The 12,884-nt window shown below is 40.2% G+C and overlaps 1 protein-coding gene across 2 annotated transcripts; it reads right to left on the bottom strand.

The window, feature by feature from the left end:
* Positions 1 to 1,675: 1,675 nt before the first annotated feature.
* On the bottom strand, positions 1,676 to 8,804 carry LOC311148070 (complement decay-accelerating factor-like). 2 transcript variants are annotated; one of them, XM_084184965.1, is made up of 11 exons: positions 8,584 to 8,752; positions 8,008 to 8,205; positions 7,552 to 7,648; positions 7,128 to 7,201; positions 6,403 to 6,648; positions 6,087 to 6,272; positions 5,784 to 5,880; positions 5,581 to 5,654; positions 4,015 to 4,194; positions 3,673 to 3,728; positions 1,676 to 3,552 (listed from the first exon to the last, which is right to left on the bottom strand). In XM_084184965.1, the coding sequence occupies exons 1-10, from the start codon at positions 8,636 to 8,638 to the stop codon at positions 3,718 to 3,720; spliced, it is 1,218 nt and encodes a 405-aa protein (XP_084041091.1). In that variant the 5' UTR covers positions 8,639 to 8,752; the 3' UTR covers positions 1,676 to 3,552; positions 3,673 to 3,717. The 2 variants fall into 2 exon arrangements, 1 of the variants encoding a protein (XP_084041091.1); XR_014614870.1 differs by having other exon boundaries at positions 1,682 to 3,552; positions 6,224 to 6,272; positions 8,584 to 8,804.
* Positions 8,805 to 12,884: the final 4,080 nt, after the last annotated feature.

Raw genomic sequence — 12,884 nt, 5'->3', positions numbered from 1 at the left:
TTTTTGCGGACATTACTGTAGTATTTACAAAAGTTATTTGTTTCTTTCGGATAATACTGTAGTATTTACTGTAGTATTCTACAGTATACTACAACATTCTATAGTAAGTACTACACATGATAGAGGATTACTACAGGGTGTAGTATAGTATTCCACAGTATACTACAGTTCACTATAGAAATCTACAGTAAGTACTGTACTGTTCCCCAATGGTGGAACAAGCTCCCCCACGACGCCAGGACAGCGGAGTCACTGACCACCTTCCAGAGACACTTGAAACCCTACCTCTTTAAGGAATACCTGGAATAGTATAAAGTAATCCTTCAACCCCCCCCCACCCCTCCCCCACCCCTCCATAAAAAAAAAGGTGGTTGTCCCACTGGCTATCATAAGTTGAATGCACCAATTTGTAAGTCACTCTGGATAAAAGCGTCTGCTAAATGATGTAAATGTAAATGTAATGTATTTTTTCATGTGGGCTGGGTCAGCCAAGGTTTCACTTTTCAAGGCTGCAAAACAAATTGGTTATTGTTACTCAGCCTTAAGACTTAATTTTAAACCTCAAGAGGAAGCAGGTTAAATTTGATACAAGGCAAAAAAAATAACAATTCCTCTTATTAGTGAGGTACAAATTACCAACATTTTAGTAATTATTTCCGTCTCGCAGCCTTCAGATGGAGAATTATAACGGTATTAAATAAATATAATCCTGACAGTAATGGGGAGCATTCTTTCCTATGAGAGAGCAACGTTGCAGACTGTTTATCCTCCCGTAGCTTTTGTTTTTGGATGACGGTGCTCACATCACCTCATTCCTCGGCAACAATAGAAAATACATAAATACATCCTCATTAAATCCGCACCATATGTAGCATAATCCTGTCTGAAACACTCTGAAGCAATTTGGTTATGAACAACTAACAGGGGGTTATGAAAGAGGATGACGGTAAAGCTCATCAATTTGTTTTGAAGTCTGTTTGTTCTGCCTGCCTGAAATGATTTCAGATCAATGCTTGTCGAGACATTACGATGACAACAGGCAGTTAAATGCAACAGCTGTTAAGTGAGTGAAGTGGTAAGGCTGTAAGAAGGCCTGTGTAGCTGTGGCTGGACTGCCTGAGAGGCTCCAGAACCTTCCCCTGTCAGCTCTGTGTACTAGTTGTGCAGATAATCATAATCTTCCAGACTTACATGGTGGATCACATATTTCTCCCAATGGTCCTAACCAGACAGCACATGAAAATAAGGGCAACACCAGCAGTCCATTGTAAAGTGGTCTGTAAACAGTATGTTGTCTTCCATCAGCACATGAAGTTACAGCCTCAATCATGACTGTGCAATTACCACACCCCTCTATAGTCTCTCAATGTGCCAGTCTGCATATACAGCAGCTGTGAGGAGAGACTAGTCTGCATAGGTTTACAGACGACTGCCTACACACCTATTCAGCACAAAACATCCAGCAGAAACCTGGACTGCCCTCTAGTGGCAGCATGGTGCTCACACAAGCTCTGAAGGTTGACCACCTGTTTATGGCCATGTTCAGTATGAAAACGTTCTTTAACGTTGCAGACAGAAATGCCACAAATAGAGCCGATGGGATTCCTTATTCTACATGTCAGAGATGCATGTTTGTTCTAAATAGCATATTGCTATAATCATGTCACCATCATGTCACAGAGAAGCACAAAGCACTATTTTCTTTCTGCATTTGTTCATCAATTCTTCCCTTTAAAGAAGCAATCAGCAGTTGAAACAATAACAAAGTGTTGTCCCTGCCACTGTTTCGGTAAAAAGCTGAGGGATGGGGTTGGAGAAATGTAACCACTCTTAAATTAGTAGACAGAGCTCTGGATGCAAGGACTGACCAGTTTTAACCATGTTTTGAGGCTATATATATAGTGTTTGTTTACATTTACTTTGTTTACAAACATTGGTGTAAAACAAGTTTATATTTTGGGTTCTGGTGGTGTACGACAGTTAAACTAAGCTCATGAGGCATTTATAAGTTATATTCTTCAAGAATCAAAGGGTACATATCGTTAATTTATAAGTAAAAAAATGTATGTAGCAACCGCAGATTTCCCCTTTAACTGGTCCTCCTGCTCAAGGCCTGAACAGTGAAGGGAGGAAGGCCCTTGGGCTGGGCTCTCATTGGCACAGACAGACAGACAGTGCCACTGCGTATTGTCAGTTTGGCACCAACTCACTCATTCATTCCTGAAGCAACATGCACCTCAAAGCTGCCCCACCTCTCAGGGAACGTGTGCCAAATTCCACAGATACAAACTTGAAGCAGGAATAAAAAATAAAAAATAGTTTCAAATTCACGTGTGTCATCTCTTGATACAATATTTTATACCATGCATTCCAGAAGACAGACAGGGTATTTAAAGACAACAGTCATTAGGATATTCATGTATTATGGGGCAATTCCATGGTAAATGTATGCCAAACAAAAAACATTGATTTTAAAGTTTAACAAACCATACAAACCTCTATGCACAAGGACTACTTTGAGCAATTTACACAACAAATCTCACAGACACACATTTACTGGAAGAACTGTGCAGATGCAAAGTTTGGATACAGAATTACGGTAAATTCTCCGTCAGTTTTTTATGCGACCACTTTTTCCAAAAACTAAATATCTACTCCGAATTAAGATTCAAATATGTCTGCAGAAAGAGTGGGATGTCAGCTACAGAAATGCAAAACTATGGATATGAATATCATTCTCTTCATGGTGATGTATCCTGAAGGGTGACAGGTAGCCTAGCGGTTAGAGCATTTGGCCAGTAACCGAAAGGTTGCTGGTTTGAATACCTAAGCCAACAAGGTGTAAAATCTGTCAATGTACCCTTGAGCAAGGCACTTAACCCTAATTTGCTCCAGGGGCATCCCGATACTATGGCTGACCCAGTAAAACAACACATTTCATTGCACCTATCCGGTGTATGTGACAATAAAACATATTTAAACTAATTGGTAGGTTTACCTTTACTTGTTAATTCTTTGAACTTTCATTATCCTTCCTCCTCATGAGGGAGAGAAATTAGAAAATATCTTAAAGATATGTCGGTTTTTGGTAACGAAATTACAAGTCACAAGGCAATGTTTCTTAAACTAAATAATTTCTCCAAAACGAAATATGTGTTGATATTAGTTGGCATGGGTTCAATATTATTGTGTTTTGCTGTATTTCAAATAACTTTTAAGACTTTTTCTGGTAGATGTTGTCTAAGATCCCTTTTCCATATATTTGACCAGAAATCAAAGCCTTTGCTTATTCCACATTTTTAGGATGGAAAATGGTTGTATATATGTCTTAATAAATATTTGTATAATAGACTCTTAGCTTTCATTTGACACCCAATTTGACATGATCCTATGAATTTCACATGTTGGTGCTCATGGGTCCTTTTGTTGGAAATGCCCTAAGGTAAAATGGATTGAGTTGAATTATTATGGTAAAAGTTATTATGGTAAAGTTGTTGAGTTGATGCCATTCAGGATAATGATCAATTGTAGCTGACTTTCATTACTTCCGGTCTGTAAAACAAGAAAAAAAAAAAAAAAAGGGACAATTTTATACAATGCACTCCAGTTATGTATCAGCCAAGCTTACAACGTGTTATATTGTCAGTGAATAGAACCTTCAGAATTACTCACATTTACATGTGGGAAGGGCAGAAGTCCAATTCCCTGGTCCATCCATCACCACGCCCCTATCACAGACAAATGTTACAGTCATCAAACTCAAAAGACATTCTTGCTTCTCTTGTCCATTAAGCATTTTGGACTCTGGTATAAAGGCATTTAATGTCTGTGAACAGAGATTTAAATGACAACATAAATTTTCGTTCTATTGTTTTTAAAGGGGATGAGCGGTTTGTTCCCTAACATTACTCTCGGGGCCAAGTTCTCAACACCTAAGGGATGTTCCTAGTTTGCTAAAAAACATTGCAAAATAGTGCAGCTGTAGAAGCTATAGACTTGAAAAAGATTTGGAACCTTTGCACTTTGGAGGTGGATCACTCCATGTCCCATTTTTGGTACAGTAGATCTCCCTCGCTCCAATTAGTGTCCCTACACGACATCGATAGCCAATCACAGTGCTGTAAAAGTAAGGTGGTTCCAAATAGCCATTTGTCTCTCCATTTACCACCTCAGGAAGTTCAGCACACTGCACAGCTGAAAGACACACATTTACATGATTTACATGATTACATTACAACAATTTTGAAAAGATTATGGTGACAGTATTGGACGTTCAGGGTTGTTATAAACTAAAACAAAGATACCTAAAGCAATTTACCTATGACCAAGGTGTGATACAGTGTGGTGCAGTAGGGCGATTCGGTTCCATGCCATCAGAAAATATTTTCGGTATCTCAGGCTGTTCTGGCAATTCTCACATAGAAACTTCATTGGGAGGAAGGATGTTTGAAATGCTTTTTCCATTTGTATCACAAACCATTTTTGAGAAAATCATGATGAAAGTGGACATTTTAGGCACTTTTTAGACCTATACATGCCTCCTGTAAGACCATACATGATACAGACAACATCTGGGTGTCATTATACTCCTTATAGCGTGCTCTAAAATATGGAGTATGTCTTGATTCTGAAACACAATTTTTCACATTCATTTATAACATTGAAAATATTAATAACTCAAAACTTCCCTTTTTGATTTTGTTCATTTTAAGACATATTGTTTGTAACAATATATACTGTACAAGTATATACATACAATTTCCAGAGCTGGCTCTCTGCTAATTGTGACGGTATTATACATTTTATAAGCACCATCAACACCTCTGAGTGGCGCAGTGGTCTAAGGCATTGCATCGCAGTGCTAACTGTGCCACTAGAGATCCTGGTTCGAATCCAGGCTCTGTCGTAGCCGGCCGCGACCGGGAGACCCATGGGGTGGTGCACAATTGGCCAAGTGTCGTCCAGGGTAAGGGAGGGAATGGCCGGCATGGTGTTTGCAACACCAGGGTTGTGGGTTTGATTCCCACGGGGGGCCAGTATGAAAAATAAAAAAATTATGTATGCACTCACTAACTGTAAGTCGCTCTGGATAAGAGTGTCTGCTAAATGACTGTAAATGTAAAATTACCAGAAAAAGTACCAGAGAGCCCATTCTGGAAATTTGACGTGTTTGAAGAGTATATTGTTACAAACAATATGTCTAAAAATAAGCAAAATCAAAAAGAGTAGTTTTGGGATATTCATATTTTTTATGTTGAATAAATTAATGTGAGAACTTGTATTTAAGAATCTAGACATTCTTCTGAGAGAAGATGTCTGTATCATGTACGGTTCACAGATCATAGGGTCTTACAGGAGGCATGTATAGGTCTAAAAAGGGCCTAAAATGGCCGATTTTATCATGATTTTCTCAAAAATAGTTTGTGATACAAATGTAAAAAGCATGTTAAACATTCTTCCTCCCAATGAAGTTGCTATGTGAGAATTGCCAGAACAATCTGAGATACCAAAAATATTTCCAGCTCCCGCTGGTGTGGAATCGCCCAGTAGCCTATCGAAAAAATGTATGTGACAGCCTACCTTCACAGATCGGAACACGCCCATCCCAGCCATCAGACATGCAATTTCTTACATCCCGTCCAACCAGTTGATACCTGGTTAAAAAAAATGGGTACAAAAAGTGATTTAATCTGGCAACGCATCATTTTATTTGTACACTGCAACAATTATGAGGGTTAGGTAGCCTCGAGAGCAAATAGAAATACTAGCAGAATAGAACTTACCCCTCATTACAAACCCCTGTGGCTGTATCCCCAAACTCGACACCGGTATAGACGAAATTACCATAAGAGATCTCTCCAGCCGATCCACATGATTTGCCTTTGGACAAGAAACATTAAAATATATTTTTTTTTACAAAGAACAAAATACACAAACCTTCACTACCACATAGTGATATATTATAGACTAGCTATGGCTCTGCTGCCACCTAAAGCTTAAACAATTTGTTGAATGTTCTTTAGGTACTATATACTGTGCATGTACTTTTCATATATTCATTAATACTTCTTCTTATGGGTTCTTACGTTCACATCTCAGAGTTACTGGCGTCCACTTCCCACTGACACAGGTACTATAGTAAGTGCCTCTTTTTCTCATGTATCCCAAGGCACAACTGTAACTGACCCGTTCACCAGGACCAAAGTCTGTCTGTGTTATATACCTGTCAGAAAGGTGTGCGTTGGGGAGGTACCGTGGCACTCCACATCTGCCTAAAGGAAAGGGAGATGGACCATTTTGACAATAGATAGAAATGACATCTGGTATAATACCAATGCATCATAATGTGTATTATATCTTTCAATTATCAAAGAGACAGATCTTAGATGGTGTTATGTTTACCATCAGGCTTGGAGCTTTGAGTTATATCATTAGAGGCCTGACAGAGTGGGAGCTGGGGCTGCCACTGGCCATCTGGTCCACAGGTGAGCTGCTGGGCTCCAGTCAGGAGGAAACCCTTAGAGCAGGTGAAGGTCACTGAGTCTCTGACCCTGTACACTGAGACAGCCTCACTCAGCTTCACACCGTTGGCTATGGAAGGATCAGGGCAGGTCACTTCTGCTGGAAGCACTTGTGGTTCACCTCCCACTAGAATGAGGACATTTCAAATGTTATTGTGGTTTTGTTAAATTCATTTTTGCATCAATAATGACATCATTGTTTTTGTGGCTCATTTTGGAGATAAGGAAGAAAATAAGATGTCTCCATGGAGACAATGACCTCATGCTTTGGTAAAAAGCACAACAACGTTGCAGTACATTAGATAGGACATTAGCCATGCTGTAGTAGCCTAAAGAAACGTTTGTTTACGTGATATTATCATGCTTTTGTGATAATGGGACAACTATGGACTGAACGTCCAAGGCCAATATGGTCAAATCTCAACAGCAGGATCTTGGTGTGTCGTGCCTACAATCTCTTAGACAAGTACAGGGTCATGCCAATCTGGTATTTCATACAGCAGGGCCTACTAAATTGATTAGGAGGCATGTTATATATCCTACTTAGAAAGGGATATATCTTATTGCTGCATATTACTGTAAGATTGGTCATTGAATGTTGCACACCTTCACAAGTGGGAATCTCTCCACTCCAGCCAGAGTCTTTACACATTCTGTATTCCACCCCCTTCAGTGTAAACCTGTTCCAGAATCACAGAGAGGATGAAAACAAAGCTCAGGCTATAGACCTATTTCCTTACATTCAAGACACTTCCCACTGGGCACGGATGTCAGTTCAACGTCTAGTTTTTTATTAACATTTGGTTGAGTTTTCAACTAATGTGAATTCAACGTGAAAACAACCATAAAATGTCACCATGTTATTTAGTTTAAAAGTTGGGTGAAAAAAATTACTAAACGCCCTTAAGTTGATTTTTGCAAATCAAATCAGTTTTCCACTTTGATTCAACGTCATCACATTGATTTTTTGGGTTGAAATTATGTGGAAACAACGTTGATTTAATCAGTTTTTACCCAGTGGGTTACTTACCCCTCATTGCACACTGCATACGCCTTGTCCCCGAACGAAGCCCCTTTATAATCAAAGTGTCCATTGAACAACTCCCCAGCAGATCCACATATTTTCTCTAAGGAGAGCACAAGAGGACACATTAGAAAACAGCAGAGCAGTCAGGGAACGAATCCAGGGTGGATGTGCCAAACTCAACATAAAGACTCACACAGAGAAGTGTTAAGAAGGCAACACTGCAGCCCTCAAGGACTGAAGAGAACATAAATTAAACTTCCCAAATTTTGTCTCTTTGCAACCACCAGAGAAGTGTCAAATGATAGCTCCTTGCCACAACAATCTCATCCCACGCATCACATCAGACTCTGACAGAGAGAGACACTTATCATAACCATAATGATATGATGACATGCCATTCATTGAACCACACAATAACAATATACTGAGCTAAATGCTTAGCTGTAGCCTATTACTTACTTTCACACTTCATGGATAACTTTGTCCATTTTCCAGCTTCACACATGATAGAGCGAATGCCTCTGTACTGAGTGTAGCCCTCAGCGCATCTGTAGAGGACTTTTTCTCCATTGCTGAATATGTTTTGTCTCAGGTATTTGTCCCTGACTTGCATATGTGGAAAGGACGGCGGCGCACCACATTCCGATGGAACTTGAGCTGTTTACAAACAAATGAGCCACACCAGAGAGGTAAAGCAGGATGGATGAGTTAGCCAGCTATAACTTTGATAAAAAAACATAAGTAACTATTGATTTTCTGGTTCATTAAGAAATAAACTTCGATATGTGTTTTTGGTTGTTGAGACAATTATACCATGTCCATTTCAAGCTTATCTTAAATAAAAATTACAAAGTTATTTCAATATATTTAGGGAAGTTAGCTGGTTAACTCATTGACCCTGCTTTGTAGTACTCAGCAACAGTGGCAATTTCAATCACTGCATTAATCAGATGAATATGTAAAAATGCTACAAATTACATTGTCAGTGTTACAGTGGACTGTGCAATGCTATGTTTACGAATATAATCATCTTACCTGAGGGATGTATGGCAATTGATAAAAAGAACACGATATTATACCCCAGATTCATAATTTCATCCACGTTTTATGTGTATTTGGATCTGTAGGCCTACCCGCTGAAATGTTCTTATGCTTAATAAAATACTATCTAGAGTAGGGTGTATTATATAGTTGGAGGGGGAGGTGGCGTAAGAGGGTGACTAGACATGTAAGTATACTTTTTTCTATTCAGATCTGTATTTACGTCAGCTACTTAGGCTTTATTCACTGGGCGAGTTCGTTTTGCATGGCCTGGTGCCCCGGGTGGGCAGAGTTTGCACATTTTAGACCATTCCATTGGTCCTTAAGTAAAATCTCCACCCAACTGGGTCACCGGGCCATCCAAAACAAACTGGCCCATTAGTAAGCTACACTGTATAGCCTACAACCTGTGTTTTTCCACTGATATTTGGAAATCATGTATGATAAGTGGACTAAGGTGCACTCCAAAATAGGAGTGAGTCAAAGTTGATATGTTTTACATATCGAATTTCCTCCTGAAATTCTAATTGCACCCATGTCTGTCAAGACAAGAGTGGAAAGCGCTACGGCCAATTTCACTTTGGGGACAAATCTAAGGGTCAAATATATAGGCACAAGATATTTTTTATTTTTAAGTATTTAAAAAAATAATTTGTTTACACTAACATTGTCTGCCTCTTCTTTCTCTTCACTGATTTACCTCCACTCCTGATCCTCCAATTTCACCCACATTTCTGTTCCAGCCTGTATTCATGTTGCAGAGCAGGTCCACCGAGAGCAACACTCCCTTTTTAGATTATAAACTTCTTACTTCTGCACACAAAAAGTAGTGAGGCAAGATCATGCCTCTGAACATGTAGTGGGGGCAATAGTTAACCACACCCTCTTTTCTATACATTCTTTGGACAGACAAAATATTTTTCCTATGATGGTGGTTAAACTGGCAGGGCAACCCAGTTCCCACCCAATCCAGTTCCCAACCAACTTCTGTCAAAACATGACTATTAAAAGCCTAGCTTGTCAACTTGTTAACTGTCCCCAATTCTATAAATGTAAAGTGTTGGTCTAATTTTTCATGAGCTGAAATAAAAAGATCCCAGAAATGTTCCATACGCACAAAAAGCTTATTTCTCTCAAATATCAAGAAACTGATTAAGCAGCATGATCATTACACAGGTGCACCTTGTGCTGGGGACAATAAAAGGCCACTCTAAAATGTGCAGGCTTGTCACACAACACAATGCCACAGATGTTTCAAGTTTTGAGGGAGCGTGCAATTGGCAAGCTGACAGCAGGAATGTCCACCAGAGCTGTTGCCAGAGAATTGATTGTTAATTTCTCTACCATAAGCCGCCTCCGTCGTTTTAGAGAATTTGGCAGTATGTCCAACTGGCATCACATCCCAAGACCACGTGTAACCACGCCAGCCCAGGACCTCAAAATCCAGCTTCTTCACTAGCGGGATGGTCTGAGATCAGCCACCAGGACAGCTAATGAAACTGTGGGTTTGCACAACCGAATAATTTCTGCACAAACTGTCAGAAATCATCTCAGGGAAGCTCATCTGCGTGCTCATCGTCCTCACCAGGGTCTTGACCTGACTGTAGTTTTGCGTCGTAAACGACTTCAGTGGGCAAATGCTCATCTTCAATGGCCACTGGCACGCTGGAGAAGTGTGCTCTTCAGGGATTAATCCTGGTTTCAACTGTAACGGGCTGATGTCAACGTTGTGAAGAGTGCCCCATGGTGGCGGTGGGGTTATTATGGTATGGGCAGGCATAAGCTACAGACAACGAACACAATTGCATTTTATCGATGGCAATTTGAATGCACTGAGATACCGTGACGAGATCCTGAGGCCCATTGTCGTGCCATTCATCCGCTGCCATCACCTCATGTTTCAGCATGATAATGCACGGCCCCATGTCGCAAGGATCTGTACACCATTCCTGGAAGCTGAAAATGTCCCAGTTCGTCCATGGCCTGCATACTCACCAGACATGTCACCCATTGAGCATGTTTGGGGGACTCTGGATCGACGTGTACGACAGCGTGTTCCAGTTCCCGCCAATATCCAGCAACTTCGCACAGCCATTAAAGAGGAATGGGACAAATCAACAGCCTGATAAACTATATGTGAAGGAGATGTGTCGCGCTCCATGAACAAATGGTGGTCACACCAGATACTGACTGGCTTTCTGATCCCACACTCCTTTTTTTTTTTTTAAGATATCTGTGACCAACAGATGCATATCTGTTTCCCAGTCATGTGAAGTCCATAGATTAGGGCCTAATGAATTTATTTCAATTGACTGATTTCCTTATATGAACTGTAACTCAGTCAAATCTTTGAAATTGTTGCATGTTGTGTTTATATTTTTGTTCTGTGTATTTGCGTAGACTTGCCACGCTATCAGCATTTGATTACTGATGAACCGCTCATCCAAGGACAGGATGTCCATATGGGGCAGGTATAGATTTATTTTAGTCCTGAGTCTGTCATTTGTTTATAGCAGGGGTGTCAAACACATTCCATGGAGGGCCTAGTGTCTGCTGATTTTTGGTTTTTCCTTTCAATTAAGAGCTAGACAACCAGGGGAGTTCCTTACTAATTAGTGACATTAATTAATCAATCAAGTACAAGGGAGGAGTGAAAACCCACAGACCCTCTGTGGAATGATTTTGACACGTTTATAGAAAGCACCATTTAAGTGCCCTATACACCATCAGAAAATCCAACAATGTATTATTTCTATTCAAACTACAGTTTCAGAATTTACCTAAATTACAAATATAGTAATACAAGTTTCTATATGACTCTTAACATTGCATTACAATGTCTCCACACGTTAAAGTGTTATTGGTTTAGGTAAATGGTAGCACCGGGTGTAGTACAATGATGCCTTGTCTCCCGAGTGGCGCAGTGGTCTAAGGCACTCTATCGCAGTGCTAGCTGTGCCACTAGAGATCCTGGTTCAAATCCAGGCTCTGTCGGGGATGTAGCTCAGTTGGTAGAGCATGGCGTTTGCAACGCCAGGGTTGTGGGTTCGATTCCCATGGGGGGCCAGTATAAAAAAATAAAATAAAAAAATTATAATGTATCCACTCACAAACTGTAAGTCACTCTGGATAAGAGCGTCTGCTAAATGACTAAAATGTAAATGTTGTGCAGTCTTGCGAAAGATGCCCACCGATACACAAACAAGGGTGTGCAAGCGGTAATGCGTGACAAGGATGTTAGTTTCCAATAACAGAAATGAAAAAAGTAAATATAGTCAAAGGATGCACCCCTGCTGACTGAACCAAATAAATACTTCCCGTGAGAATAATGTATGCTTCAGTAAGTTCACGCTGTACATAGACACTGAAGTTTCAGATGGTAGTATAACAATGACACACCAGTCTGGAAACATTTGACAATCCCCTGCTGCCACCTTCCCTTTATGTCTTTGAGACACTTCTTATATTAGTCCTCTTTCACAGATACTGTAGGTCATATACTAGGTCCAATATAAGAAGGTTGAGTCATCTAGGTTATTATTCCCAGGAAGCCTCGCCCAGAGTCTTTCCCCATAGCCAGGGTTCTGCCACAGGCTTACCCTGGCTTTAGAGAGAGACAGGGAGTTGTAGTGGAAACATCTAAACAGGATGACACCTCCCAATGAGCTCAATACATCTGGCCACACTATGTTCCAGAGGACCAAATAAAGTCAAACTGCCATGAGCAAGACGTTCTGACAGAGACAACATAATTTCTTGCATAATTTACACTTACATCAGACTAAAAATATCTTACAGCCTTATACCAGTATACTAACATCCTTGTCAGTGGGGAAAAAAGTATTTAGTCAGCCACCAATTGTGCAAGTTCTCCCACTTAAAAAGATGAGAGAGGCCTGTAATTTTCATCATAGGTGCACGTCAACTATGACAGACAAAATCACATTGTAGGATTTTTAATGAATTTATTTGCAAATTATGGTGGAAAATAAGTATTTGGTCAATAACAAAAGTTTCTCAATACTTTGTTATATACCCTTTGTTGGCAATGACACAGGTCAAACGTTTTCTGTAAGTCTTCACAAGGTTTTCACACACTGTTGCTGGTATTTTGGCCCATTCCTCCATGCAGATCTCCTCTAGAGCAGTGATGTTTTGGGGATGTCGCTGGGCAACACAGACTTTCAACTCCCTCCAAAGATTTTCTATGGGGTTGAGATCTGGAGACTGGCTAGGCCACTCCAGGACCTTGAAATGCTTCTTACGAAGCCACTCCTTCGTTGCCCGGGCTGTGT

The sequence above is a fragment of the Coregonus lavaretus genome, assembly GCF_964263955.1.
Source record: "Coregonus lavaretus genome assembly, chromosome: 20".
In the NCBI taxonomy this organism is placed as follows: domain Eukaryota; kingdom Metazoa; phylum Chordata; class Actinopteri; order Salmoniformes; family Salmonidae; genus Coregonus; species Coregonus lavaretus.
The sequence above is the reverse complement of the archived record's forward strand: the minus strand, read 5'-3'. Positions and strand labels throughout refer to the sequence as shown.